The 27,309-nt window shown below is 31.3% G+C and overlaps 1 protein-coding gene and 2 long non-coding RNA genes across 7 annotated transcripts in view; 1 reads left to right on the top strand and 2 right to left on the bottom strand.

The window, feature by feature from the left end:
- Nucleotides 1-14,007: 14,007 nt before the first annotated feature.
- Nucleotides 14,008-16,743, bottom strand: LOC127729444 (uncharacterized). Of its 4 annotated transcripts, none has more exons than XR_007994626.1 (3): nucleotides 16,598-16,743; nucleotides 16,066-16,290; nucleotides 14,008-15,973 (listed from the first exon to the last, which is right to left on the bottom strand). It is a non-coding gene; the product is annotated as an uncharacterized LOC127729444 (long non-coding RNA). The 4 variants fall into 4 exon arrangements; XR_007994628.1 differs by having other exon boundaries at nucleotides 16,643-16,743; XR_007994629.1 differs by lacking the exon at nucleotides 16,598-16,743 and adding an exon at nucleotides 16,381-16,508.
- Nucleotides 15,929-16,732, top strand: LOC127729446 (uncharacterized). Its single transcript, XR_007994631.1, has 3 exons — nucleotides 15,929-16,049; nucleotides 16,322-16,501; nucleotides 16,584-16,732. It is a non-coding gene; the product is annotated as an uncharacterized LOC127729446 (long non-coding RNA).
- A 4,389-nt stretch (nucleotides 16,744-21,132) lies between the features above and the next one.
- LOC127729439 (G-protein-signaling modulator 2-like) overlaps nucleotides 21,133-27,309 on the bottom strand; it is a 94,074-nt gene continuing 87,897 nt past the window's right edge. For both annotated transcript variants that reach the window (XM_052237270.1, XM_052237269.1), the window contains 2 exons: nucleotides 22,771-22,958; nucleotides 21,133-21,573 (listed from right to left, as the gene is read on the bottom strand). In XM_052237270.1, coding sequence (XP_052093230.1) covers nucleotides 21,397-21,573; nucleotides 22,771-22,958 — 365 coding nt within the window. In that variant the 3' untranslated portion in view covers nucleotides 21,133-21,396. The remainder of the gene's footprint in view (nucleotides 21,574-22,770; nucleotides 22,959-27,309) is intronic.

The raw sequence follows: 27,309 nt of genomic DNA, 5'->3' as shown, positions 1-27,309 counted from the left end.
ATGAAGCTTCCTAAAAAGTTATATCATAGAATTTTTTCAAAGGTCAAAACATAGGGCTGTGCGGCATATTTTCAGTATTTATATGCCCCGAACTTCTGGGAGTTTAAACTTATACTAAAATTCTGTACCACCCCTCCCTTCACTTTGGGTCTTCCTCATAATTCAATTTCGCTGCTATCCATGTGTATTTATACTAGTAACATTCCCAAGTTATCTCCCTATGAGATGAAACATAGTGATCATATGTGGGAACCAGTACGTAAAAAAAACAAAATATCTATGAAAATTATATATCTCCCCAAAAGAGTCGTGGTTTGTAAACAGCTGTATTTCCAAAGTGTCTCCTACTAATATATTATATAAATAATTTTTAACAAGATTTAACTTTAACATTCTAATAATATTTTCAACCAAACGGGGTAACGGTAAGTTCCTTACAATATTTACTGAATAAAGACTTTAGAGGATATCTTCCTGTTCTCTTTATTACTTGCTGCATTGAAATCTTTTAAGTAAGATGGCATGATTTTTATAAGCATGATAAATCTTTGAACCTGCTTTTAGTAACTCTTGAATGTTTATTTTTATTTCATTTGGTGTCTCTAACATTTTTTAATTGTGCCGACGAATCAGAAATCTTAGCAGATGTCATGTTTTAATATTTGTTTATGTCATTTTGATAATCGCGCCAATGTCAGGTGAAAACTCATCAAAGGTGTACGCGCGATTCGTCTACATTTAACTCATCAGTAGAACTCGAATGAAAACAGTTTGAAGGCCAAATCAAATACGAAGTTGATGAACTTTCATAACCAAAAAACAAAATAGAACTGAAAAGTATTGCAGACGACAGACTAATAAATGAGTGGTATGAATAAATCCCCGTGCGTAGTTAAACACTTCTACATTTCATATGAAACAATGATTCAAAAATATAAATATATGTGTATATCTGTATGTAAAAAGAGAGAGGACAGATACCAAAGGGACATTCAAACTCATAAGTCAAAAATACACTGATAACGCAATGGCAAAAATAAAAAAAGACCAAAAGACATAAAACAGTATACAAAACACAATATAGAAGTCTGAAGACTGAGCAACACGAACCCCAACAAAAACGGGGTGATCTCAGGAGTACCGGAAGGGTAAGCAATTCCTGCTCCACATGTGGCACCGGTCGTGTTGTTTATATAAATACAAACTCTAGTTTGGTAAGACACATTCGGGGAAAAGAGGAAGGGATTGATGTTACAAGTCAATGTGCTTATAAAGAGGAAAGTTACTCCAGAAAATCTTTTATGGATGTAACATATGATTGACTAACAAGTTAGAAAAAAACTTCCCTCCAATTTATAATCTATAAGTTTCATATGTTGGAGAGTTCTACGAATTGTTTAAATTCAAGTAATTTAGAAAAAAACCAACATTTTACATCAATTATAAATAGTCACCTGTTGTAGCCTCCAGTGTTAGTTTGTGTTGTATTGTTTGTGATGCTAGTAACTTGCAATTCAAGGTAAGTTATACAAAATTATCAAATCCTGTATTAAATTCTATTTTTCTGCCCGAACTTTGCTTCGTCGATAAAGTCTAATATTGTCAACTGTTTGCCATTATTTGGTTATGTAATTTCTGTATACTCTGGTGAATTGTTGTCTCATTTGCAATCATACCTCATCTTCTTATTATTAAATTGTATGTTAAATACATTTCTAAAGGTGTCGTCTTTTTCCTCATTGCGTGAACATGATTTAGAGTTATAATGTAGCGGTGTTTAAAGGGCATGTTTACCGCCGTGTCAATACTTCTACGTATATCATCGCAATGAAAACATCAGCGATAGAGTGACCGATCTGTATGTAATTGAAACCTGGATGAAAAAGTGACGGAAGATCTCTATGTAATGAACGACTTTCATTTCTTATTGTTAATGGTGATGTTCCACTGCGTATGAAGTGAACATTTCTCAGTTTGTTCATTATATGCGTGTTTGTAGTGACGTAAAAAAAAAGCTCAATGAAATACCAACAGCTGGGATAAAGTTATCATTATTTGATTCAACCTACAGGAATTTCATATAAGATGAATTTCTCATCCAGCTATTTGTTGACAGTAATATTATTTATATAGCTATCAAGACTTATCTTTCGAATCATTCTCTATTGATAAAGGATAAAACTATACGGTAGTGTTTCAATCACTGTGTTTGGTATTTTTAAGGTATATGACTTAAGTCACAAACCTAGTTATGTCTCTCTGTAAAGTTCAGTCTGGGCATTGCACAAGATGGCGTCTTCCTGTTCTATTTATGATGTTGCTGCATGAAAATATTCTTTTAAGTAGGATAGCATGATTTTTATAAACATGATAAATCTTTGAACCTGCTTTTAGTAACTCTAGGGTACATTTTATTTTCTTTTCATTTGATATCTCAAACATTGTTTAAGTGCGACGAAGAGTCAGGAATCTCAGCAGAGGTCATTTTTTAATGTTTGTTTTATTTATCTGGATAATTATGTGTGGAAGGCAAATTATTGATTGTTTCTATTTATCTTGTTCAATTTCTCTATATGTTGAACTTGTCTATTGTTTAAGACTGTATTTTGCTGGAAGTTCTGCCTTGATATGGAATTTGTACTTTGACTTTTTTGGTGAACTGTATATTCGTTAAAAAGTTGTCATTATGATAATCGCGCCAATGTCAGGTTAAACTCATGAAAGATACCAGACTTATAATTGTGTACGTCAGACGCGCGATTCGTCTACATTTAACTCTTTAGAGATACCAGACTTATAATTGTGTACGTCATACGCGCGATTCGTCTACATTTACCTCATCAGAGATTCCAGACTTATAATAGTGTACGTCATACGCGCGATTCGTCTACATTTAACTCATCAAAGATACCAAACTTATAATTGTGTACGTCAGACGCGCGATTCGTCTACATTTAACTCATCAGAGAAACCAGACTTATAATTGTGTACGTCATACTCGCGATTCGTCCACGTTTAACTCATCAAAAATACCAGACTTATAATTGTGTACGTAAGACGCGCGATTCGTCTACATTTAACTCATCAGAGATACCAGACTTATAATTGTGTACGTCAGACGCGCGATTCGTCTACATTTAACTCATCAGAGATACCAGACTTATAATTGTGTACGTCAGACGCGATTTGTCTACTATTACCTCATTAAAAACAGTTTAAAGGCCAAATCAAATACGAAGTTGAAGACCTTTCATAACCGAAAATCGGAAAAGTAGAACTGAAAAGTATTGCCGACAACAGACTAATAAATAAGGGGGATGAGGAAAGTTCCGTGCGTAGTAAAACACTTCTACATTACATATGAATCAGTGATTCAAAATTAAAATATATATATATATCTATATGTAAAAGAAAGTGGTAAGAAAACAAAGGGACATTAAAACACATAAATCGAAAAAACTGTTAACGCCATGGCAAAAAACGAAAAAGACCAAAAAGACCTAAAACCGTATACAAAACACAATACTGAGCCAAACGAACCTCGTAAAAAAACCGGGGGAGATCTCAGGTGCTGCGGAAGGGTAAGCAGATCCTGCTCCACATGTGGCACCGGTTGTGTTGCTTAAATAGATACAAACTCTTATTTGGTAAGTCACATTCAGGACAAAGAGGACGGGATTGACGTTATAAGTCAATGTGCTAATAAAGAGGAAAGTTACTCGAGAAAGTGTTTTATTGATTTAACATATGATTGACTAACAAGTTAAAAAAAACTTCCTTCCAATATATATTTTATAAGTTTCATATGTTGGAGAGTTCTACGAATTGTATAAATACAAGTAATTTAAAAAAAACCAGTTAAATCAACTACAAATAATAACCTGATATAGCCACCAGAGTTAGTTTATATTGCTTGTGGTGCTAGTAACTTGAGATTAAGAATGTAAGTTATACATATTGATCAAATCCTGTATTAAAGTCTATTTTTCGGCCTGAACTTTGCTTCATCGGAAAGATCCGCTCGTTGGTTGCTAATGTAATTTCTATGTATTCTGGTGAATTGTTATCTCATTGGCAATCATACAACATCTGATTATTAAATTGTATGTTAAATACATTTCTAAAGGTGCCGTCTTTTTTTCTCATTGCGTGAACATGATTTAGAATTATAATGTAGTGGTGTTTAAAGAGCAAGTCTACTTCCGTGGCAAATACTTCTATGTATATCATCTCAATGAAAACCTCAATGATAGAATGACAGATCTGTATGTAATTAAAACCTGAATGAGAAAGTGACGGAAGATCTCAATGTTATGAATATTGCAACTTATAACTTGTTGCGTCCGAAGCGCTTTTCTTTATTTGCCTTCATAGGGAAGGCTCAACTCCCAAAAAGGAAGAGCCCAGGATGAATAAAAACTTAATTCTTGATAAGCTATAATACGAAAGGATACATAAGAAGAAAAGCTCGCCTAAGGTTAAATTAATAGGTGGGGAACTAAGATTTAGCTGATAACAATTCTATAAAGTTTTCAAAATTTATTACATATTCAAAACAAATGGACCTTTGCGTTCCTTATACGATTTAGACAAAAAACGACTTAAATGGTTCTTTCATGCGCAACTTACGATCAACAGGTTTATAGAAAGATTAGTGGAGTATGGTGTGTGTTGGTAATTCTGGGAGTAACTACTAGTATATCTGTTGTTTTCGTTACAACTCCATTTTCAGTTATAAAATTGATTAAACATTAATCGAACTTGCTAAAGCAACTTCCGTTTTGCTAGATAATAATCATTTTGGTCTTGTAGATAAAGTATATCAGCATTTGATTGGTATTTCAATGGGTACTAACTTAACCATTCCAAGTGCAGATTTATTCCTTTTCTACTATGAATCACAATTTTAGGCCAAAGAAAACATTAATATGTTTATCCAGCAGATGTTTAGAGGGTATTTGTAGTCAATAAATAAACAATCCAGATTTTTCTAAATATACAACCTAAAATTATCCACTTGAACTCATCAAGCATCACACATTTATAACCTTTTTAGATCTTAACATAAAACGTGTTCATAGCAATTTTCTTTGTTAAAATTTTTGATGAACGGGACGTCACGACTTTCATTTCCTATTGTTAATGGTGATGTTCCGCTGCTTATGAAGTGAACATTTCTCAGTTTTATTCAATATGCGCATGTTTGTAGTGACGTAAAAAGTAAAAAAAAAAACAACAAAAAAAAACATAATCAATGAAATACGTTTACAGCTGGGATATAATTATCATTATTCGATTGCATCTGCAAGAGGATTTTACTAAAACATGTATTTATCAGCCAACTATAAGTTGGCAGTAATATTATTTATATAGCTAACATGGTTAGAAATTATCCGTCGAATCATTTTCTTTGGCAAAATACGTTAAAACCAAACGGTAGAATGCAATCACTGTGATTGGTATTTTTAAGGTAAAGACCTAAAGTCACAATTAATTTGAAAAAAAAACAACATTACAAAGTGTCTTATGTCTCTCTGTTTATTACGGGATATAATGTCATCCTGTTCCATTTGCTGCCTGAAAATCTTCTTTTAAGTAGAGTTATCAATGTAAAGAGTGTAAGCCACCATTATTTCTTATCAGCAGGATACATTCTTTTAACCTGGTTTGAATACCACTAAACATTCTTTTACTATCAAACAAGTTTAACTCTGCTCAATGAATCGGGAATCTCAGTAGATGTTATCATATTCAAATGTATGGGGTTTTTGTAATTCGGTGAATTAGGTGTTGATAGCAGATCATTGATTGTTTCTAGTAATTTTGTACATTTTTTCTAGACGTGGGACAATTTAGAGAGTATCATTTTGTTTAGATGTAGGGCAATTTAGAAATAAGTATTTTGTTTAGACGTGAGACAATTTAGAGATTTACATTTTGTTTAAACGTATCTATTGTTGAAGACTTTATTTTGCGCTCTCGATGTCTTTCGGAAATTTTCCAGTGGATTACTGTTTCAATGAATCGAACAAAATACAAACAGATGCATGAAATTTAGAGGGTTGGGGGTATGAAAAGAGGTAATCTAAGTAAAGAGGCAAATATTTTTTCTTGATCAAACCCTCCCTGTCCCTAGAAATACCAAAATCTAGATAAACATCTACATTTACCGTACATCTAATTTAAATGGAACCATGCCCCCTTTGACCCCGTTCTTACCATATATTTCTAATGAACAAGTGCCATCTATTTAAAGGAAGAATTGTTTCTCGATTTGTTGGGTCTTTTGCCATGGCGATGTCAGATTGTGCTTCATTTACCCTTTTTATGTTTTGATTCGAGCGTCACTGATGAGTCATTTGAAGATGTCTGGCGTACACTATTTTAAGCCTGGTATCTTTGATGAGTTTATTTGTCATCAACCTAGGAGTTTGACTAACCCTTCGGTATCTTTCGCCTTTCTTTTATTAGATAGAGGCGGAAGATACCAAGAAAAGAAAATCAATTGTGTTGAATTATTGAAAAGTCACGAACAGAACTCATCCTTCGGTTCCTGAGTTTATCACGATTTTTTTACACAGACTGGAGTTGAATATTTAAATTTATCAATTTAATTTATGCATGAAATAGACAATTAGATCTGCAATAAATGCATAATAGCATTTCGTGTGCCTTTTTACGGTTTTCGTTTCGAGATGAAAGAAGGTGGCGCAAGCACTAACTTAATTGGTTTGGCCCTAGTTTATTTTCAAAATCTTGTCTCAAGCAAGGTCAGTGTTTGTCATTGTGTTTATCCATCCTTTCACTTCCTTCAGGTATAACAGATTTTAGGTTTTCCCTGATTTCATGCACGCCGTGTCTAAATTGATATATAACATAAACACTTGCCTATCATTTGTATATTGAACTTTTTTTTTTAATTTTGAGTCGTATCGAACCGGCAATGTTTTCTTTTTGTTTTTATCTTTTGTTTTAAAATACTTTTTTTCCTTTTTTTGAGTGGGATATAATTGGTATTGTCATTTTTACATATTACCATTTGTCTTTAGTATGTGTGGAAATGTTTGCATTTCAAGAATATGGAATTTCATTTCTACATTTTTCTGTTGTCAAGTTAATTGTTTTACTGAGCAACCACAAAGTCCTGAAAGGAACTGATGATAATCGCGCGAAAGTCAAGTAATTCATGCGACAAACTTTTAAATGTAATGGTACGAAGAAATTTCCTTGCTTAGTAAAACAATTCTTCATTATATATGAAACAATGATTCAAAAATATAAATATATATCTATAAATAAAAGATAAAGTGCTTATAAAGAGGAAAGTTACTAGATAAAATCTTTTTTGATGTAACATATTACTGACTAACAAGAAAGAAAAATACTTCCTTCCAGCTGGTATTTTGATAAGTTTCATATGTGACAGTGTAAAAATTAAACTTATTTAAAAAAAAAAAACAGTTACTTCAACTTTAAATAGTAACCTGGTATAACCTCCAGTGTTAGTTTGTGTTATTTTGCTTGTAGTGCTTGATAATTGAGTTTCAGAATGTAAGTTATAAATAATTAGCTTGTTTTAAACTGTTAAATTTTTGGATGGGAAAGTTAATTTCTAGCCTTGATTTAAGTGATAACAATTCTAATAAAGTTTTCAAATTCATTATAGAGCAAATTTCAAAACAAATGGGCCAACAGTAGGTTTACAATATTTATGTTTTATTTAAAAGTCATCCAAACCCACCCAAGCAGAAAGTATTGATCTATTTTCGATATTTATATGCTCATATGCACTGGTAATTTTAAAAGTATTTGTTTTGCTTTCCATACTTATATGCTCAAATGCATTGATAATTTTCTTGAAATAATCATAGATTATATATTGTTGACACTATTTTTATTTATATTGATGTTTTATATGATTACGGGATATTTTCTGGTGTTTCACCTCTTATTTTTTACGTGGCGATGATCTTCAGCGGCGCCCACGTTTCACAGATTGTAATAGATTCTATTCAGAATTCAATGATTAGTTCATGTGCAACATACGATTACTATGTCTCTTAAAAGATCGGTAGCATATGGTCGTTTGATAATTCTGTGTGTTACTATATCTGTTGCATTCGTTACAATTCCTTTTTGTCAAAAAACTTAACTTGACATTCAATGAAATGATTGAAGCTATTTACGTTTTGCTTCCGAATAATTTTTTTCTTCTTGTAGATAAAGTATATCATCTTATGATTGTTATTTCAATGGATAATAACTTAAACACTCCTAGTGCAGATTTATCTTTTCTTCTATGAATCACAATCTGTGACACAATTTATCAAAGCCCAAGAAACACTGCTTAAGTTTCTGTATAAACAATCAAGATTTTAACTATTTTGAAGTTGCTGTGATCATTGAATAAAAGATAAAGTGCTTATAAAGAGGAAAGTTACTAGATAAAATCTTTTTTGATGTAACATATTACTGACTAACAAGAAAGAAAAATACTCCCTTCCAGCTGGTATTTTGATAAGTTTCATATGTGACAGTGTAAAAATTAAACTTATTTAAAAAAAAAAACCAGTTACATCAACTTTAAATAGTAACCTGGTATAACCTCCAGTGTTAGTTTGTGTTATTTTGCTTGTAGTGCTTGATAATTGAGATTCAGAATGTAAGTTATAAATAATTAGCTTGTTTTAAACTGTTAAATTTTTGGATGGGAAAGTTAATTTCTAGCCTTGATTTAAGTGATAACAATTCTAATAAAGTTTTCAAATTCATTATAGAGCAAATTTCAAAACAAATGGGCCAACAGTAGGTTTACAATATTTATGTTTTATTTAAAAGTCATCCAAACCCACCCAAGCAGAAAGTATTGATCTATTTTCGATATTTATATGCTCATATGCACTGGTAATTTTGAAAGTATTTGTTTTGCTTTCCATACTTATATGCTCAAATGCATTGATAATTTTCTTGAAATAATCATAGATTATATATTGTTGACACTATTTTTATTTATATTGATGTTTTATATGATTACGGGATATTTTCTGGTGTTTCACCTCTTATTTTTTACGTGGCGAGGATCTTCAGCGGCGCCCACGTTTCACAGATTGTAATAGATTCTATTCAGAATTCAATGATTAGTTCATGTGCAACATACGATTACTATGTCTCTTAAAAGATCGGTAGCATATGGTCGTTTGATAATTCTGTGTGTAACTATATCTGTTGCATTCGTTACAATTCCTTTTTGTCAAAAAACTTAACTAGACATTCAATGAAATGATTGAAGCTATTTACGTTTTGCTTCCGAATAATTTTTTTCTTCTTGTAGATAAAGTATATCATCTTATGATTGTTTTTTCAATGGATAATTACTTAAACACTCCTAGTGCAGATTTATCTTTTCTTCTATGAATCACAATCTGTGACACAATTTATCAAAGCCCAAGAAACACTGCTTAAGTTTCTGTATAAACAATCAAGATTTTAACTATTTTGAAGTTGCTGTGATCACTGAATAAAAGATAAAGTGCTTATAAAGAGGAAAGTTACTAGATAAAATCTTTTTTGATGTAACATATTACTGACTAACAAGAAAGAAAAATACTCCCTTCCAGCTGGTATTTTGATAAGTTTCATATGTGACAGTGTAAAAATTAAACTTATTTAAAAAAAAAACAGTTACATCAACTTTAAATAGTAACCTGGTATAACCTCCAGTGTTAGTCGTGTTATTTTGCTTGTAGTGCCTGATAATTGAGATTCAGAATGTAAGTTATAAATAATTAGCTTGTTTTAAACTGTTAAATTTTTGGATGGGAAAGTTAATTTCTAGCCTTGATTTAAGTGATAACAATTCTAATAAAGTTTTCAAATTCATTATAGAGCAAATTTCAAAACAAATGGGCCAACAGTAGGTTTACAATATTTATGTTTTATTTAAAAGTCATCCAAACCCACCCAAGCGCAGAAAGTATTGATCTATTTTCGATATTTATATGCTCATATGCACTGGTAATTTTAAAAGTATTTGTTTTGCTTTCCATACTTATATGTTCAAATGCATTGATAATTTTCTTGAAATAATCATAGATTATATATTGTTGACACTGTTTTTATTTATATTGATGTTTTATATGATTACGGGATATTTTCTGGTGTTTCACCTCTTATTTTTTACGTGGCGATGATCTTCAGCGGCGCCCACGTTTCACAGATTGTAATAGATTTTATTCAGAATTCAATGATAAGTTCATGTGCAACATACGATTACTATGTCTCTTAAAAGATCGGTAGCATATGGTCGTTTGATAATTCTGTGTGTAACTATATCTGTTGCATTCGTTACAATTCCTTTTTGTCAAAAAACTTAACTTGACATTCAATGAAATGATTGAAGCTATTTACGGTTTGCTTCCGAATAATTTTTTTCTTCTTGTAGATAAAGTATATCATCTTATGATTGTTATTTCAATGGATAATAACTTAAACACTCCTAGTGCAGATTTATCTTTTCTTCTATGAATCACAATCTGTGACACAATTTATCAAAGCCCAAGAAACACTGCTTAAGTTTCTGTAAAAACAATCAAGATTTTAACTATTTTGAAGTTGCTGTGATCACTGAATAAAAGAAAAAGTGCTTATAAAGAGGAAAGTTACTAGATAAAATCTTTTTTGATGTAACATATTACTGACTAACAAGAAAGAAAAATACTTCCTTCCAGCTGGTATTTTGATAAATTTCATATGTGACAGTGTAAAAATTAAACTTATTTAAAAAAAAAACCAGTTACATCAACTTTAAATAGTAACCTGGTATAACCTCCAGTGTTAGTTTGTGTTATTTTGCTTGTAGTGCCTGATAATTGAGATTCAGAATGTAAGTTATAAATAATTAGCTTGTTTTAAACTGTTAAATTTTTGGATGGGAAAGTTAATTTCTAGCCTTGATTTAAGTGATAACAATTCTAATAAAGTTTTCAAATTCATTATAGAGCAAATTTCAAAACAAATGGGCCAACAGTAGGTTTACAATATTTATGTTTTATTTAAAAGTCATCCAAACCCACCCAAGCAGAAAGTATTGATCTATTTTCGATATTTATATGCTCATATGCACTGGTAATTTTAAAAGTATTTGTTTTGCTTTCCATACTTATATGCTCAAATGCATTGATAATTTTCTTGAAATAATCATAGATTATATATTGTTGACACTGTTTTTATTTATATTGATGTTTTATATGATTACGGGATATTTTCTGGTGTTTCACCTCTTATTTTTTACGTGGCGAGGATCTTCAGCGGCGCCCACGTTTCACAGATTGTAATAGATTCTATTCAGAATTCAATGATTAATTCATGTGCAACATACGATTACTATGTCTCTTAAAAGATCGGTAGCATATGGTCGTTTGATAATTCTGTATGTAACTATATCTGTTGCATTCGTTACAATTCCTTTTTGTCAAAAAACTTGACTAGACATTCAATGAAATGATTGAAGCTATTTACGTTTTGCTTCCGAATAATTTTTTTCTTCTTGTAGATAAAGTATATCATCTTATGATTGTTATTTCAATGGATAATAACTTAAACACTCCTAGTGCAGATTTATCTTTTCTTCTATGAATCACAATCTGTGACACAATTTATCAAAGCCCAAGAAACACTGCTTAAGTTTCTGTATAGACAATCAAGATTTTTCTAAATATACAAATGGAAATTACCCACTTGAACTCATTACACAGCAAACATTAACATTCTCTTTTAAATCTAGATATTAAAATTTCTCATTTGTCTCTGATATCACATATATATATAAGTTTTTACTCTACTGTCTATTTCTAATCACCATGTAGGCATCGAGTCTCTAATCTTACGATTGATTGTTTCTGTCTTTCTGTATAGTTTGTTCTGGGAAGTAGAGTTACCGATACAAGAGGACGTCTGCCTGGTCTCGTTATGACTAGATGCATGGAAATTTTCTTTGAAGTAGAGTTACCGATATAAGAGGATGTCTGCCTGGTCTCTTTATGACTAGATGCATGGACATTTTATTTGAAGTAGAGTTACCGATATAAGAGGATGTCTTTCTGGACTATTTATGACTAGCTACATGAACATTTTCTTTGAAGTAGAGTTACCGATATAGAGGATGTCTGCCTGGTCTCTTTATGACTAGATGCATGGGCATTTTCTTTGCAGTAGAGTTGCCGATATAAGATGATGTCTTCCTGGACTATTTATGACTAGCTGCATTGACATTTTCTTTGAAGTAGAGTTACCGATATAAGAGGATGTCTGCCTGGTCTCATTATGACTAGATGCATGGACATTTTCTTTGCAGTAGATTTGCCGATATAAGATGATGTCTTCCTGAACTATTTACAAATGTATGACTAGCTGCATTGACATTTTCTTTGAAGTAGAGTTACCGATATAAGAGGATGTCTTCCTGGTCTATTTATGACTAGCTGCGTGGAATTTATTTTGAAGTAGAGTTACCGATATACCTCATGATTTCTTAGTAGCAGGATAAATTCCTTGGACCTGCTCTTAGTAAATTCTAGCTATTTAATACAGAACATGTATATTTCTAATCATTTGGTGTCTCAAACAATTTTTAATTGCGCCAGATGAACCAAGAATATTCCCAGAGGTCGTATTTCAATGTGTTCATCTGTCATTTGGAGAATAAGGTGTTGAAAGCAGTTAATTTATTAATTTTATTGAATTTCTCTTGTTTGACACCTGTCAATTGTTGAAGACTGTAATTTGCTGGATGTTCTGTCTTTTTATGTAATTTATACTTTGTATTCTTCTATGAAATGTATATTCGAAAAAAATATTTGTTATTTGACATTACGCATACAACAATCAATCAATTAATCAACCTGTTTTGTTGTATATGAATTGGAAATTAACATAAACATGTTCCTTTAAAATCTGTCGAAATAATGTCCTTTACAATATACATATTTGTAAAATAACTGAAACTTAAATTAGATTTAGACACAATTGGTCTCGCTCCTTTTTGGATTAATGTTTATGTTATATTATTCCTCAGTTTATGTTTGTTACATTGATTTGTCGTCTTAATCGATTTGTGAGATTGGAACATTGGTAAACTGCTGTACACTAAATTTAGATCTCGAATCTCCAAATATCCATTGAGTATAAATCCAATCTGCAATAAAGATCTTTTTTGGTCCGTTGAATTTGAAAATCAAAACGCATGCAGAGGGTATTGCATATAAAGCTGTGACTATTACATTAAGATAACATCGTTTCTGTTGTTCCATTGTTTTACTCTTATAGTTGATGTGTTTCCCTCGGTTTTGGTTTGTGACCCGGTTTTTTTTTCGCTTAGTCGACTTATGACTATTGAATAGCTGTATACTACTGTTGCCTTTATTTACATCATCAAACATGCGCTTATGATGCGATAAAGCCACTTGTTCATGTTATCATGTTATGATGACATATACATAGGATTTGGTCAATTTTCAACTAGTTCTTTGCATTTATAAAAAGAGATGATGGGGGATTGATTGGTGTTTACTGTCCAATGGCCACTAGGACATGCATATCAGGATGACAACAAGTTAATGTGATATGATCACGAACACTGCTTTGTCCTAAACAGACAAGATGGGTCGGATTTTTATCATGGTAAATCAGGCCGTTAGTTTTCTCGTTTGAATTTTTTTACATTTGTCATTTCCGGGCCTTTATTTGCTGACTATGCAGTATGGGTTTTACTCATTGATAAGGCCGTACCGTGACCTATAGTTGTTAATTACTGTGTCATTTGGTCTCTTGTGGAGAGTAGTTTTATTTGCAATCATACCACATCTTTTTATTTTTATAGTTCACAGGGTAACTGTCAGCAGGAAAACATCACTCTTCCGAAACACATTATACCTTAGAGCACATCCTCTATGTGTTAGGATTACACAAATTAAAAATGGCACAAGGCTAATGTTAACAGATAACAAGAAATTCATGTTTTACATCTTTATGTAGTTTGTTTACATAATGTACTTCTACTATAACAATGAAACAATTCTTAGTTTTACACCATCCTTCTAATCAGAAGGACAAATAAACAAATATATCTACATTTTATGTGATTCCTTTATTCATTTGGGTGCACAGACAAATTTCTTTTATTCATTTGGGTGCACAGACATATAATTTTAAGTTTTTTGTATGTCCCTCTTTTCAACATGATACAAAAATTAATAATTCAAACTTAATTGTGATCCTGCTGTTCATAAACTGCTCCCCTGTCCTAAATTGTATTGGCTTTGATAGATGTACGAATCAAATTATCACCAGTCATTTTTTTTCAGCACTGCTTTTTATGATCATGGAAAATAAGACTTATTATGCCAAATTTTGTGACATAAAAATGCTAGTGCATTGTGTCCCCACGTTAGTTACAAACTTAATTTGTGGGAGGGATATGTGCAAAGAATTGAAGCACACATTCTGGTCTCAAAACTAAACAAGAAGACGTGTTTCAATGGCCAATGAGACGACTATTCATCGGAGACTAATTGACTGGGTTGTAAGCAAACAAACATGGTAACAGAACACCAAAACCATCAATGGATAATCAGTTACCCACATTAGAAAGGGGAAGAGGAAGAAAATTCTGTTCAGGGGAAATGTAAACAAATTGTGAATAAAGTGTACCTTTTATATACTATTAAACTGTTATCAAATCCCAGAGATGAATAGGGACAATGGCAGGTATAGAAAGCCACTTACTGTTCAACATGTTTCATTTTGTTCCTCTTTTGCATGAAATCTGCTTTATTTTTAGCTTTTAAAAAAGAAGTAAACACCAGGAGCTCATGTAGATAATGCAGCTTTAATGATCCATGGTCAAAATCTAATTTGTTTTTTGTCTTTGTTTTAGTGTGAACAAACACATTACGGCGGATCTGGATGATTAAGAGCCTCATTCTATATTCTTCTAATTTTGTAGACCACTTTTCCCTATTTACTATAAAAATAATGAGATGAGGTATCTTACCAATGAGACAACTATCCACCCGAGACCAAGGAATGTGGAACACAGTATTCTGTATTCTTTATATTTGTGCACCCTGCCTGAGACCAAGGAATGTGGAACACAGTATTCTGTATTCTTTATATTTGTGCACCCTGCCGGAGACCAAGGAATGTGGAACACAGTATTCTTTATATTTGTGCACCATGTTATTCTACTTTGCTAATTTTTTATCGATCCCTTATTTTCTGGGAGATATTCTCTATTCTGTTAACTTCATCCAGACCCTCATTTAGGAACATTATATTTCTGTTCATAATCATACCTAAACAGAATCTATAGTATACGGTCTGTTTGAACTAACTTGGTTTTGAACTTATTTGATTAATACTACTTAAAGTATACAACAAATGTATATATATATATATGTATAGATATATATGTTACAATTCAAAGTTCCATCAAGGAGACACACTTGAAAAAATGATACTTAGCCTTCCATTGAAGAAATTTGAGTTATATATTTCCTTTGCCACAGTGTTGGAAGGAAACGTTCACCAATTGCTAAAATTATCCAAACTGACCACTAGATACTAGCAAAAATTGTTTTCTGAACAATTTTCATGGTTTAGCCCCTGTATAGCTCATCACTATGATTTAGTAAGGACCTGTTATCAGACATTCTTCTATAGCATGTTTAAATTTGTTTAGACGAATAAGAAAATCATCCATTTTGCCCTCTAACATATCAGTCAAATGAAATAATTGAAACGAGACCAATGGAAAAAATCTATTGTTTTCTATTGGAACTAAAATAATCAAAATGCCCTTTAACCCTTACAAGGTGTTGATGTAAACCTTGTTACCAGTAAAGTATCTGAATTACAAGGTGTTGATGTAAACCTTGTTACCAGTAAAGTATCTGAATTACAAGGTGTTGATGTAAACCTTGTTACCAGTAAAGTATATGAATTACAAGGTGTTGATGTAAACCTTGTTACCAGTAAAGTATCTGAATTACAAGGTGTTGTGATGTAAACCTTGTTACCAGTAAAGTATCTGAATTACAAGGTGTTGATGTAAACCTTGTTACCAGTAAAGTATCTGAATTACAAGGTGTTGATGTAAACCTTGTTACCAGTAAAGTATCTGAATTACAAGGTGTTGATGTAAACCTTGTTACCAGTAAAGTATCTGAATTACAAGGTGTTGATGTAAACCTTGTTACCAGTAAAGTATCTGAATTACAAGGTGTTGATGTAAACCTTGTTACCAGTAAAGTAATTGAATTACAAGGTGTTGATGTAAACCTTGTTACCAGTAAAGTATCTGAATTACAAGGTGCTGATGTAAACCTTGTTACCAGTAAAGTATCTGAATTACAAGGTGTTGATGTAAACCTTGTTACCAGTAAAGTATCTGAATTACAAGGTGTTGATGTAAACCTTGTTACCAGTAAAGTATCTGAATTACAAGGTGCTGATGTAAACCTTGTTACCAGTAAAGTATCTGAATTACAAGGTGCTGATGTAAACCTTGTTACCAGTAAAGTTACAAGGTGTTGATGTAAACCTTGTTACCAGTAAAGTATCTGAATTACAAGGTGTTGATGTAAACCTTGTTACCAGTAAAGTATCTGAATTACAAGGTGTTGATGTAAACCTTGTTACCAGTAAAGTATCTGATGCTTTGTAATCTTATCATTACCAACAGAAAATTCTGCATTGAAAGCCTAGGTAATCAAAAATAACTAGCCCATAGAGATGAAGATAGGATGAAGATTTGTTTTTCACTGAGACAGTAACCCATGGACACAAAAAGTTATCTTTAGCGATATAAATTTACTTAACTTATAATTTTTTTTGTTCGTCCATTTAGGGGGTAAATTTTTTTTTTTTACACTATTTGCAGTGTATGTGAATTTAATTGCAAGCCAGTAAATTTAAGAAAAAAATGTTTGCATGGCATGTCTGGACACAAGATAGTATTTTTTAAATCCTCTTTCTGGTCAGCATGTAAAGAATAAGCAATCATTTAAATGTAAAGAGAAAAGGGAATATGCAACATATCTCTAGTAAATGTATTTGAAGTCATGCATCACTATAACACTAAAATTTCTAATTTTCCTATTTACTCAGCACAAAACAGCAGGAAATATATATTTACAATTCATAAAAATTTCTACTGTGAATATTGCACATGACATGATGTCCTTTTGACTGACAGATTGTTTTACATGATTAATTCAAGTAAAGTACTGAACACAAAGTCTGATTAAGTATAACTCCTTTCCTGGAATGTTGATAACAATAAATTATTATTATTTTCTAGTCTTCAATCATTACATGTTTACACATAAAATATATAACAGAGTCAAACCAACATTTCAAAACTCAAAGGTGAGAGTGTATAATATTACAAAAAAGATCAAGAGGCCTTAGGGCTGTTCCATAAAAAAATACATGGGACCCAGGAAAGGCACTTAGAAATTTCATTTATGGGTGGGTATCAGTTACTTTTGTAAAGTAAAAATATAAGTGAAAATATAAAATTGCCTCCTCTATGTTTCTACCCCATTTCCATAGTATCTTCAATGGGTACCATGTGTTTTAATGAAACAGCCCTTACATTATAATTCCTGAGGTTTTCTTCTTTTTCACCACAATGATAATTTTCATGGATAATACTGAGTGGTCAGACTGGGGTATATTACCCAACAGTTAAGCCAATCAGTCAGCAAAATTGACATTTAAGTATTTCTATAGTTTTAGAGAGGAATAACTTAAGTATATAATTATTACAATGTTCTAAGGGTATTTAATAAGAGTTGAGATTCACCACTTCTTGAAAATCTTTTTTATTAAGTAATTTGATTTGATCCCTAAATTTTACCTATTGAGTGAAGAGACATTTAATTTTTTACATCTTCATCATGCATTTACATTATTATATGTTTTCATATGTACAGAAAAAAAACCATGCAGCAGATATTTTATTATTGTGCCTGTCATAACTGAAGTATTGTCATTAGTGTGTGATTTTATTCCTCCATTTAATATTTAATGTCAAAGATCAGCTCTGTTTTAACAAACATTTAAAAAATTATTGCTAAATGTACAATGATTGTCAACATTCTGAACAGTATGAACCAAAATCCTATTTTTAACTAGTTTTGTATATGTGTTTCCATGAAAACTAAAAATAACATTTTGTGACTGATTTAACAATTAATACATGTGAAAATATACAAACTGTGAAAATCAATTTTATAAAAAAAAAAACAGGTCAACATAAAACATCCAACCATAATTTTCCATGCAATTTTAATGTGACTGTGCTACTGAATGACAATAACTTATCAATATTTTACAACTATCTTGATAAATCCACCTGATGTTCTTACATTTAAGACAGTTGGCTGGGTTAGCATTTTAAATACTTATATTCATCCACCTCAGGCGCCTGAGGTACTTAAATTTTCAAAATTTAAAACACTAAACTGGCCATGTGATTTAAATTTTGATATTAAACTGTCGAAGGATATATATGAAACACAAAATAAAGAAATCCGATTCATGAATGAAATTTAATAATTTAACTTTGACATTTTTTCTGCTGATCTGTAAAAATTGTGTTCTATATGATGTCATCAAGATCCATAACAAGATCAAGAAACATAATAGGAAAACCAGAGATCGTCACAAAATGTGACTTCATATTTGACCTATTACCAATGAAGAACACAGATAATCATAATGTACTTGAAACACAATTAAATAGTATATGATGAAAAGTTTTCTATGGCTAAAATCACAGGAATACATTTTCTTTGGAGATTTCAAAATGTATGAAAATATTTATAAAAGTCAAATGTGTTACAACAGGTGAATTATTGATTGATTTTGTTGTTTACAGTGCATTCTACAGAAGTTTCCTAAATAAATAAGCTGATGTTTTTCATTTCTGTATCTTGTGATTTAGCAATACAACTATAAATCTCCATGTTGAGAGTTGCAGAGATTTGTATAACTACTTTTCAATCACTTTCTTATTAAAACATAAAAAATAGAAATAGATTTTATTGAATAAAAAAATCCCTGTTACAAACATATATATTTTTGAGATTCAATCCTTATTTGTAGAATTTTTATTTGTGGAGAAATATATTGTGTCATAGTTAAATAAAAGACCAACAATGTCCAATATTTTTTCCAAAGGTATCAATGCCATTAAAGACTATCAGAGAAAGTTCTTCATGCCATTAAAGACTATCAGTGAAAGTTCTTCATGCCATTAAAGACTGAAAGTTCTCCATGCCATGAAAGACTATCAGTGAAAGTTCTTCATGCCATTAAAGACTATCAGTGAAAGTTCTCCATGCCATTAAAGACTATCAGTGAAAGTTCTCCATGCCATTAAAGACTGAAAGTTCTCCAAGCCATTAAAGACTATCGGTGAAAGTTCTGATGTGGTATATTCAGTGTACACAAATATTAAATAATTAATACAAACTTAGATTTCCAACTATCGCCATAAATGATATAAACTGGTTCCAGCTGGAGCTTTTATTATTAAATTGGTTCCAGTATAATTTCAGGATTCCAAAAATTATGATTGTTTAAAAAATATTTTTTCAATGTTAACTGCGTCATAAACATCTGATAACCCCAAAAAAATCTTTTATATATATGTCCCAATAACCACAACTCACTCTTAAAAGCAAAAGCAGCAAATAATTTTCTTGATTGGATATTGTTTTTTTACCTTATCATAATAGAGGGGCCTGATGGGGGGGTCTCATCACGATTCACGAGTTGATTTTTTTGTCAATCACGATTCACAGAAAATAAATTTCCATGATCACGGATCACGAAAATATAAAAAAAAAAATCTGTAGAAAAACGGATCACGATAGCGAAAATGCACCGATCACGAAGAACGAAAATAACCCATCAGGCCCCTCATAAAAGCCTGTGTAAAGTGACTCAACCTTATGACTTATTCTACAAACCAAATGTACACTTAATGCCTACACTATACAATCAACAATAAAATGAAAAACTTCAAAAATTATCTTCAAAAGTTACCAGTACCACACTTCACTAGTTTGTAAAATGTTTTTTTTTCTTCTTGAAGCACTTGCAAAAAATACAAGCATTGTATATTACTTAATGAGACAGAACTTTTACATACCCTGAAGCAGATAGCACTAACAATCTAAAACACAGAAAATGGAATTGATAGGTTTCCTCCCATATGACCATCATCGTTGTAGAATCATAACATTACTGCTAGCATTTAATTAGACAAGTCATGCCAGGTTAAAAAAATTAACTAAATTACCTAGACTATGTTACACTGAGGAATCATTATCATTCGTAGGGTACTATTTTTATTTTTCATTTTTTGTTTATAGGTGAATTGCAAATTAAAATGTTAAATTACAACTAAAATATTAATTACCTTTAGACATATGTGCAGAATTTGTTAAAACAATGAAATATAAAGTATCCACGAAAATAAAAAAGTTCCTCAATCAACGAAATTAGGCGACCAATTAAAAAATACACAAACCAACATTTAGTAGTTGTATAATCTCCATTGATATATGAACACTGGAAAAGATAGCAGATATAAGTGAAATGAAATAAAATTCAGTTCACCATATACTTAAATGTACAGCACTTACTAATGACAAAATAACAAAAAGTCAGTTTCAGGTCAAATTTGTAACTATATCAAATGATCTATAAATAAATACATACTGTAAGATTTTTATCATTTCTTTCTCTTGAGTACACAGTTCTTTGTGTAATATAAAGTGATAAAATCTGGAATAACCACCAAAATAACTTAATCAATTCGGATTATAAGAATTTTCAACGAATCACTTTTTGTGAGACCTAATTAAATGCTAGCACCTGATACGACCTTCATCTACTTTACGAGGACCCAGAAGTATTTGAAGGCCCATAATACAATGATACATGTTCCTAGCACTTCATACAACATTCATATACTTTTAAAGGACCCAGAAGTATATGAAGGCCCTTGATACAATGATACATGTTCCTAGCACTTGATATGGCCTTCGTTTACTTTTTTAGAGGACCCAGAAGTATATGAAGGCCCTTGATACAATGATACATGTTCCTAGCACTTGATATGGTCTTCATTTACTTTAGGAGGACCCAGAAGTATATGAAGGCCCTTGATACAATGATACATGTTCTTAGCACTTGATATGACCTTCGTTTACTTTTAAGGGAACCCGGAAGTATATCAAAGGCCCTTGATACAATGATACATTTTCAAAGATGAAATCAACAAAAAACAAATGAAAAGATGATAACAAATTATGTAAAAATAAATTATTTTTTCCTATTTTTCTTCCCTGGATCGGGTGGTTGTTTTGGTGCTTGAGTCCTTTGTTCGTCTAATCTACTGGATTGTACTTTCTGTATTAAACTGAAAAAGTCTTCATCTGGTACTGTAGGAGCTGGCCTTGAAACAGGGATTGAGCTTCTCTGATCCTCCATTCTGGTTCCCTGTAAAGAAACATGTTAGTGCATAATATATCATAACCAGCAAGAAACAAAAGTGTAACCGTATTAAGTAAATTTTTTTATATTAAAATGTTTTCAGGCAGGACAATTGTAATGTTGTTATATATTATTATACAATTATTGACTTTTGATGAGGTTGATACAATGATTTATCAAACCCAGAGATATCATTTCCATAAAGGCCAATGGCCGAGGGTGAATGTCTTATAAATGGGATTGATAAATCTAGTATAACTGACATCAAAAGTCAACAATTGTTTTATTACATTACTTTTTTTTCAATCTCCAATTTCTAGTATTTCCTCAAAATATTAACTGCTCCTTTTATACTAAAAATATTATCTGCTTTGACAGTTGCTAAACCTTTTAGAAGTTGAAATGTTTAATAAGGTTAATTAAAATAAAAATGAGAATGTGCATGAAGTAATGAGCCTACATTATTGACATTGCCAAGGGAAAAACCTATTTATAGGTACATGTTAGCTGTTCGAGTTAATATATCCTTTTATCAAAGAGATTACCTACATGTTTAGCCAATTAGAAAAGAGAATTTTTATATTCATATAACAAAATGGAATAATACGTTCATTATTGAAAGAGGATAAACACAGTCAGATACAAAACTTATCATCCCTGAAGCCCTCATGTATAAATAAATACAAGCAAAAATAGAGGTTTACAAATACTTAATTATCAATCATATATCATAATAATACTTTGTTTGGAAGTAAGTGTTTTACACTTTCCACGTTTTGTATGGTAGTCCAGTCCATCACTGAGCATCACATTAACATTTGTGAGAGGAACATTTTAAATTCCTAACTTTGTGGCTATACATGTATCTGACATAACATTAACATTTTTTCAAGTTTCTTTTTTTTAATTCTTAATTTAAAAACTTAAATTTACCTCATATTGCATTAACATTTCTGAAAGGTTCCTTTTAATCTGAATTCTTATTTTGTGACTACAATTTACCTGAAATTGCATTAACATTTCTGAAAGGTTACAATCTGTTTTAAATTCTTAATTTATGACTATAATTTATCAGACATCACATTTACATTTCCAAAAGATCTTTTTATTCTTAATTTATGACTTAAATTTACCTGATATCACATTAACAATTCCAAAAGGTGCCGTTTTATTTTGAATTCTTAATTAATGACTTAAATTTACCTGACATCGCATTAACATTTCAAAGAAGTTATCATCTGGGACATTTTCTTCTTTCTGTTGTAGAATTTGATCAATCACATCCTGAGAATTTAATCCTGGGAATCGTAAATCTGCTCGCTGATCATCCATTCGAGAACTCTGGATACCAGCTACCATATCTAAAAACTCTTGAGCACCAGGTGAGGACACTATAAACATAGTAAATAAAAAAGGTTTACAAAAATCTATCTATAAACCATTTTCTAAGAAGTAACTTCATTTTTCAGTCTGGAAAGCTTTCTATCCTGTATTGTTCATTCTTATCAAATATTAATTTAAGAATTACATTTTAAAAGTAATTCATTTTTTTATTAGGAAAAGTTTCTATCCTGTAATTTACAGTTTTATAAAATAGTTGTTTTATTACTAAATTTTAGATTTTATTTCTATTTTGTTTTAATAAAAAAATATTTTTTTACAATACACCTTATCACTAATTGTCGGCCATTACTGGTCATCACAAAGGTTCCCTTTAAATTTTGATGTCACAATAGAAAACGTCTGACACCACAAAGGAAAATTGATTGTTGTACGAGGTTAATAGTTCAAGTGTCAAAGATTCTTGGGTCAAGTGTCGCAGATTCTCAAATATCGATAAGGTCTATTATAGTATCTTAGGTGTATTCTAATATTTTATTCATCAACACTAAGAAAGTGTCATTCCACCAATTCATCACATGACTTTGAGAGCAAATGTATGTAAAAGCAGTCCTACTCTGACAAAATAAAAGAAGTATGTGATTGAGGACATAAATGCCCCTGCTCAAGCTTTGCAATTTTTCAAGTTAATAAAATGCTTCGCTGGGGCACAGCTTGATACGACCGCAGAGGTCGAACCCTGAACAGTTGGGGCAAGTATGGACACAACATTCAAGCTTGATACAGCTCTGAATTTGGATTGTTATTAAATATTTGAAACAGCATAGGTTTCTGACACAGAAAGAATGTGGTCTAAGAACTTGAATTTTTTTAATTTACCTATTATGGTCCAATGTCCAAAATCAAAATACATGGTTAGATTCAGCATATCAAAGAACCCCATATATTCAATTTTTGTTAAAATCAAACAAAGTTTAATTTTGGACCCCAACTTGGACAAACTTGAAAACTGGGCCCATAATCAAAAATCTAAACACATGTTTAAATCCAGCATATCAAAGAACCCCAAGAATTCAATTTTTGCTAAAACAAACTAAGTTTAATTTTGGACCCTTTAGACTTTAATGTAGACCAATTTAAAAAACGGGACTTAAAATTAAAAATCTAAATACACGGTTAGATTTGGAATATCAAAGAACCCCAATAATTCAATTTTTGATGAAATCAAACAAAGTTTAATTTTGGACCCTTTTGACCTCAATATGAACCAATTTGATAGCGGGGCCCACAAATAAAAAATCTAAATTCATGGTAAGATTCAGCATATCAAAGAACCCCATATATTCAATTTTTGTTGAAATCAAAAAAAGTTTAATTTTGGACCCCAACTTGGACCAACTTGAAAACTGGGCCCATAATCAAAAATCTAAACACATGTTTAGATTCAGCATATCAAAGAACCCAAAGAATTCAATTTTTGTTAAAATCAAACTAAGTTTAATTTTGGACCCTTTGGACCTCAATGAAGACCAATTTAAATAAACTGCTTCGCTGAGCGCAGCTGGATACGCCCGCAGAGGTCTAACCCTGAACAGTTGGGGCAAAAATGGACACAATATTCAAGCTTGATACAGGTTTGAATTTGGATTGTAATTAAATATTTGACATACATCTATCATAGGTTTCTGAATAAATGTAGTCAAAGAACTTGAAGTTGGTTAGATGAATTGAATTTATATTCAATTAAAGATTTCTTGCTGTTGTGCAATACACTGTGCTGTTGCGCAATACTTAGTAAATCTGTTGTCAGACTATAAACAAATAAAATTTATAAAATTCTAAAGGGAGCTTACATCAATAGATATAAACAGTTCACCAAAGTTTCATACGAATTGCTGAAAGCATTTTTGAGTTTTTGTCTGAAAACTGGAAAATCCCCCCTTTTTTAATGAATAAACCCCATAATTCAGAAATGTAAAATCTAAAATTTATAAAATTCTAAAGGGAGCTTACATCAATAGATATCAACGTTTCATCAAAGTTTCATGAGAACTGCTGAAAGCATTTTTGAGTTATTGTCCCAAAACTGGAAAATCCCCCTTTTTTTTATAAATAAAACCCCATAACTCGGAAACGTAAAATCTAAAATTTATAAAAATCCAAAGGGAGCTCATGTCAATAGATATAAACAATTAACCAAAATTTCTTGCAAGTTGGTGAAAGCATTCTCGAGTTATTGTCGGAAAACTGGAAAATCCCCCATTTTTTAATGAATAAAACCCCATAACACGTAAAATCTAAAATTTATAAAAAACGAAAGGGAGCTCATGTCAATAGATATAAACAATTCACCAAAGTTTTAAGCAAATTGGTTAAAGCGTTTTTGAGTTAATGTCCGACATGTTGACGACGGACAGACGGACGGACGGACGGACAGACGGACGTACAACAGTATACCATAATACGTCCCGTAAACGGGCGTATAAAAACGGGACCCAAATTAAACATCTAAAAACATGGTTAGATTTGGCATATCAAAGAACCCCAATAATTCAATTTTTGATGAAATCAAACAAAGTTTAATTTTGGACCCTTTTGACCTCAATATGAACCAATTTGATAGCGGGGCCTACAAATAAAAAATCTAAATACATGGTTAGATTCAGCATATCAAAGAACCTAATATATTCAATTTTTGTTGAAATCAAACAAAGTTTAATTTTGGACCCCAATTTGGACCAACTTGAAAACTGGGCCCATAATCAAAAATCTAAATACATGTTTAGATTCAGCATATCAAAGAACCCCATATATTCAATTTTTGTTGAAATCAAACAAAGTTTAAATACTGGACCCTATCTTGGACCAACTTGAAAACTGGGCCCATAATCAAATATTTAAACACATGTTTAGATTCAGCATATCAAAGAACCCCAAGAATTCAATTTTTGTTAAAATCAAACTAAGTTTAATTTTGGACCCTTTGGACCTTAATGTAGACCAATTTAAAAAACAGGACCCAAAATTAAAAATCTAAATACACGGTTAGATTTGGAATATCAAAGAGCCCCAATAATTCAATTTTAGATGAAATCAAACAAAGTTTAATTTTGGACCCTTTTGACCTCAATATGAACCAATTTGATAACGGGGTCCACAAATAAAAAATCTAAATACATGGTTAGATTCAGCATATCAAAGAACCCCATATATTCAATTTTTGTTGAAATCAAACAAAGTTTAATTTTGGACCCCAATTTGGACCAACTTGAAAACTGGGCCAAAAATCAAAAATCTAAATACATGTTTAGATTCAGCATATCAAAGAACCTCATATATTCAATTTTTGCTAAAATCAAACAAAGTTTGATTTTGGACCCTTTGGACCTTAATGTAGACTATTTTGAAAACTGGACCCAAAATTAAAAATCTAAATACACTGTTAGATTCGGCATAACAAATAAATAAATGTGATCAAAGATTTAACAAATCTAATGCGCCATACTGTGCAATTAAAGATTATTTCTTGAAATTTTTCAATATTTGAAATTTGAAAAAAAAAAAATATTTGAAGAATAATTCTTTTTAATTTCTGAAATCTGAAATGAGAAAAAATTGACCCCCCACAATTTCTTTTTATCCCCCCCCCTTTTTTCCCCAAAAAAATTCTTTCCCTCAAGATATGGTGATAATCTCAATTCAAATTTCCAATGGAGTTGGCAACCATAATTACCCATTTAAATTTACCATAGTGCTAACTTAATCTATTTTATAATAGAATTAAAAATATAGTGTCAAATCTTTCATATGGATTTTTTTGTAAAAAAAAATGATGCAACATTTGCAGATATTTTTACTGGTCTTCCTTTATAAATATGCATTTCTTTAAACATAATTCAAAAGCAGTGTAAGGGAAGTAACCAAAACGTTGTATTTGGATTACCTCCCTTACACTGTTTTAAATTATCTTTATTGTTCATTAACCATTACTTTATACATAATTTAAAAGCAGTGTAAGGGAGATAAGATGATTTATCTCCCTTACACTGCTTTAAATTATGTTTTGTACTAAAGTATTTGTCCATTAACCAGGACAACCTTGTTTTTCCCCCTTTTTTGCCCCTAATTCCTAAACGGTTTGAGCCATAACCCCCCAAAGCAAATCCTAACCATCCCTTTGTGGTATGGAAACTTGTAGTATAATTTCAGAGAGATCCATACACCGTTCCACAGTTATTGTCTGGAAACTAGAAAATGCTTATTTTTGGCCCCTTTTTGGCCCCTAATTCCTTAACTGTTGGTACCATAACCCCCAAAATCAATCCCAACCTTCCTTTTGTGGTATTCAACCTTATGGTAAAATTTCAAAAAGATCCATTCACTTAAACTTAAGTTAGAGTG

The sequence above is a fragment of the Mytilus californianus genome, unplaced genomic scaffold (assembly GCF_021869535.1).
Source record: "Mytilus californianus isolate M0D057914Y unplaced genomic scaffold, xbMytCali1.0.p SCAF_2, whole genome shotgun sequence".
Lineage (NCBI taxonomy): Eukaryota > Metazoa > Mollusca > Bivalvia > Mytilida > Mytilidae > Mytilus > Mytilus californianus.
The sequence above is the reverse complement of the archived record's forward strand: the minus strand, read 5'-3'. Positions and strand labels throughout refer to the sequence as shown.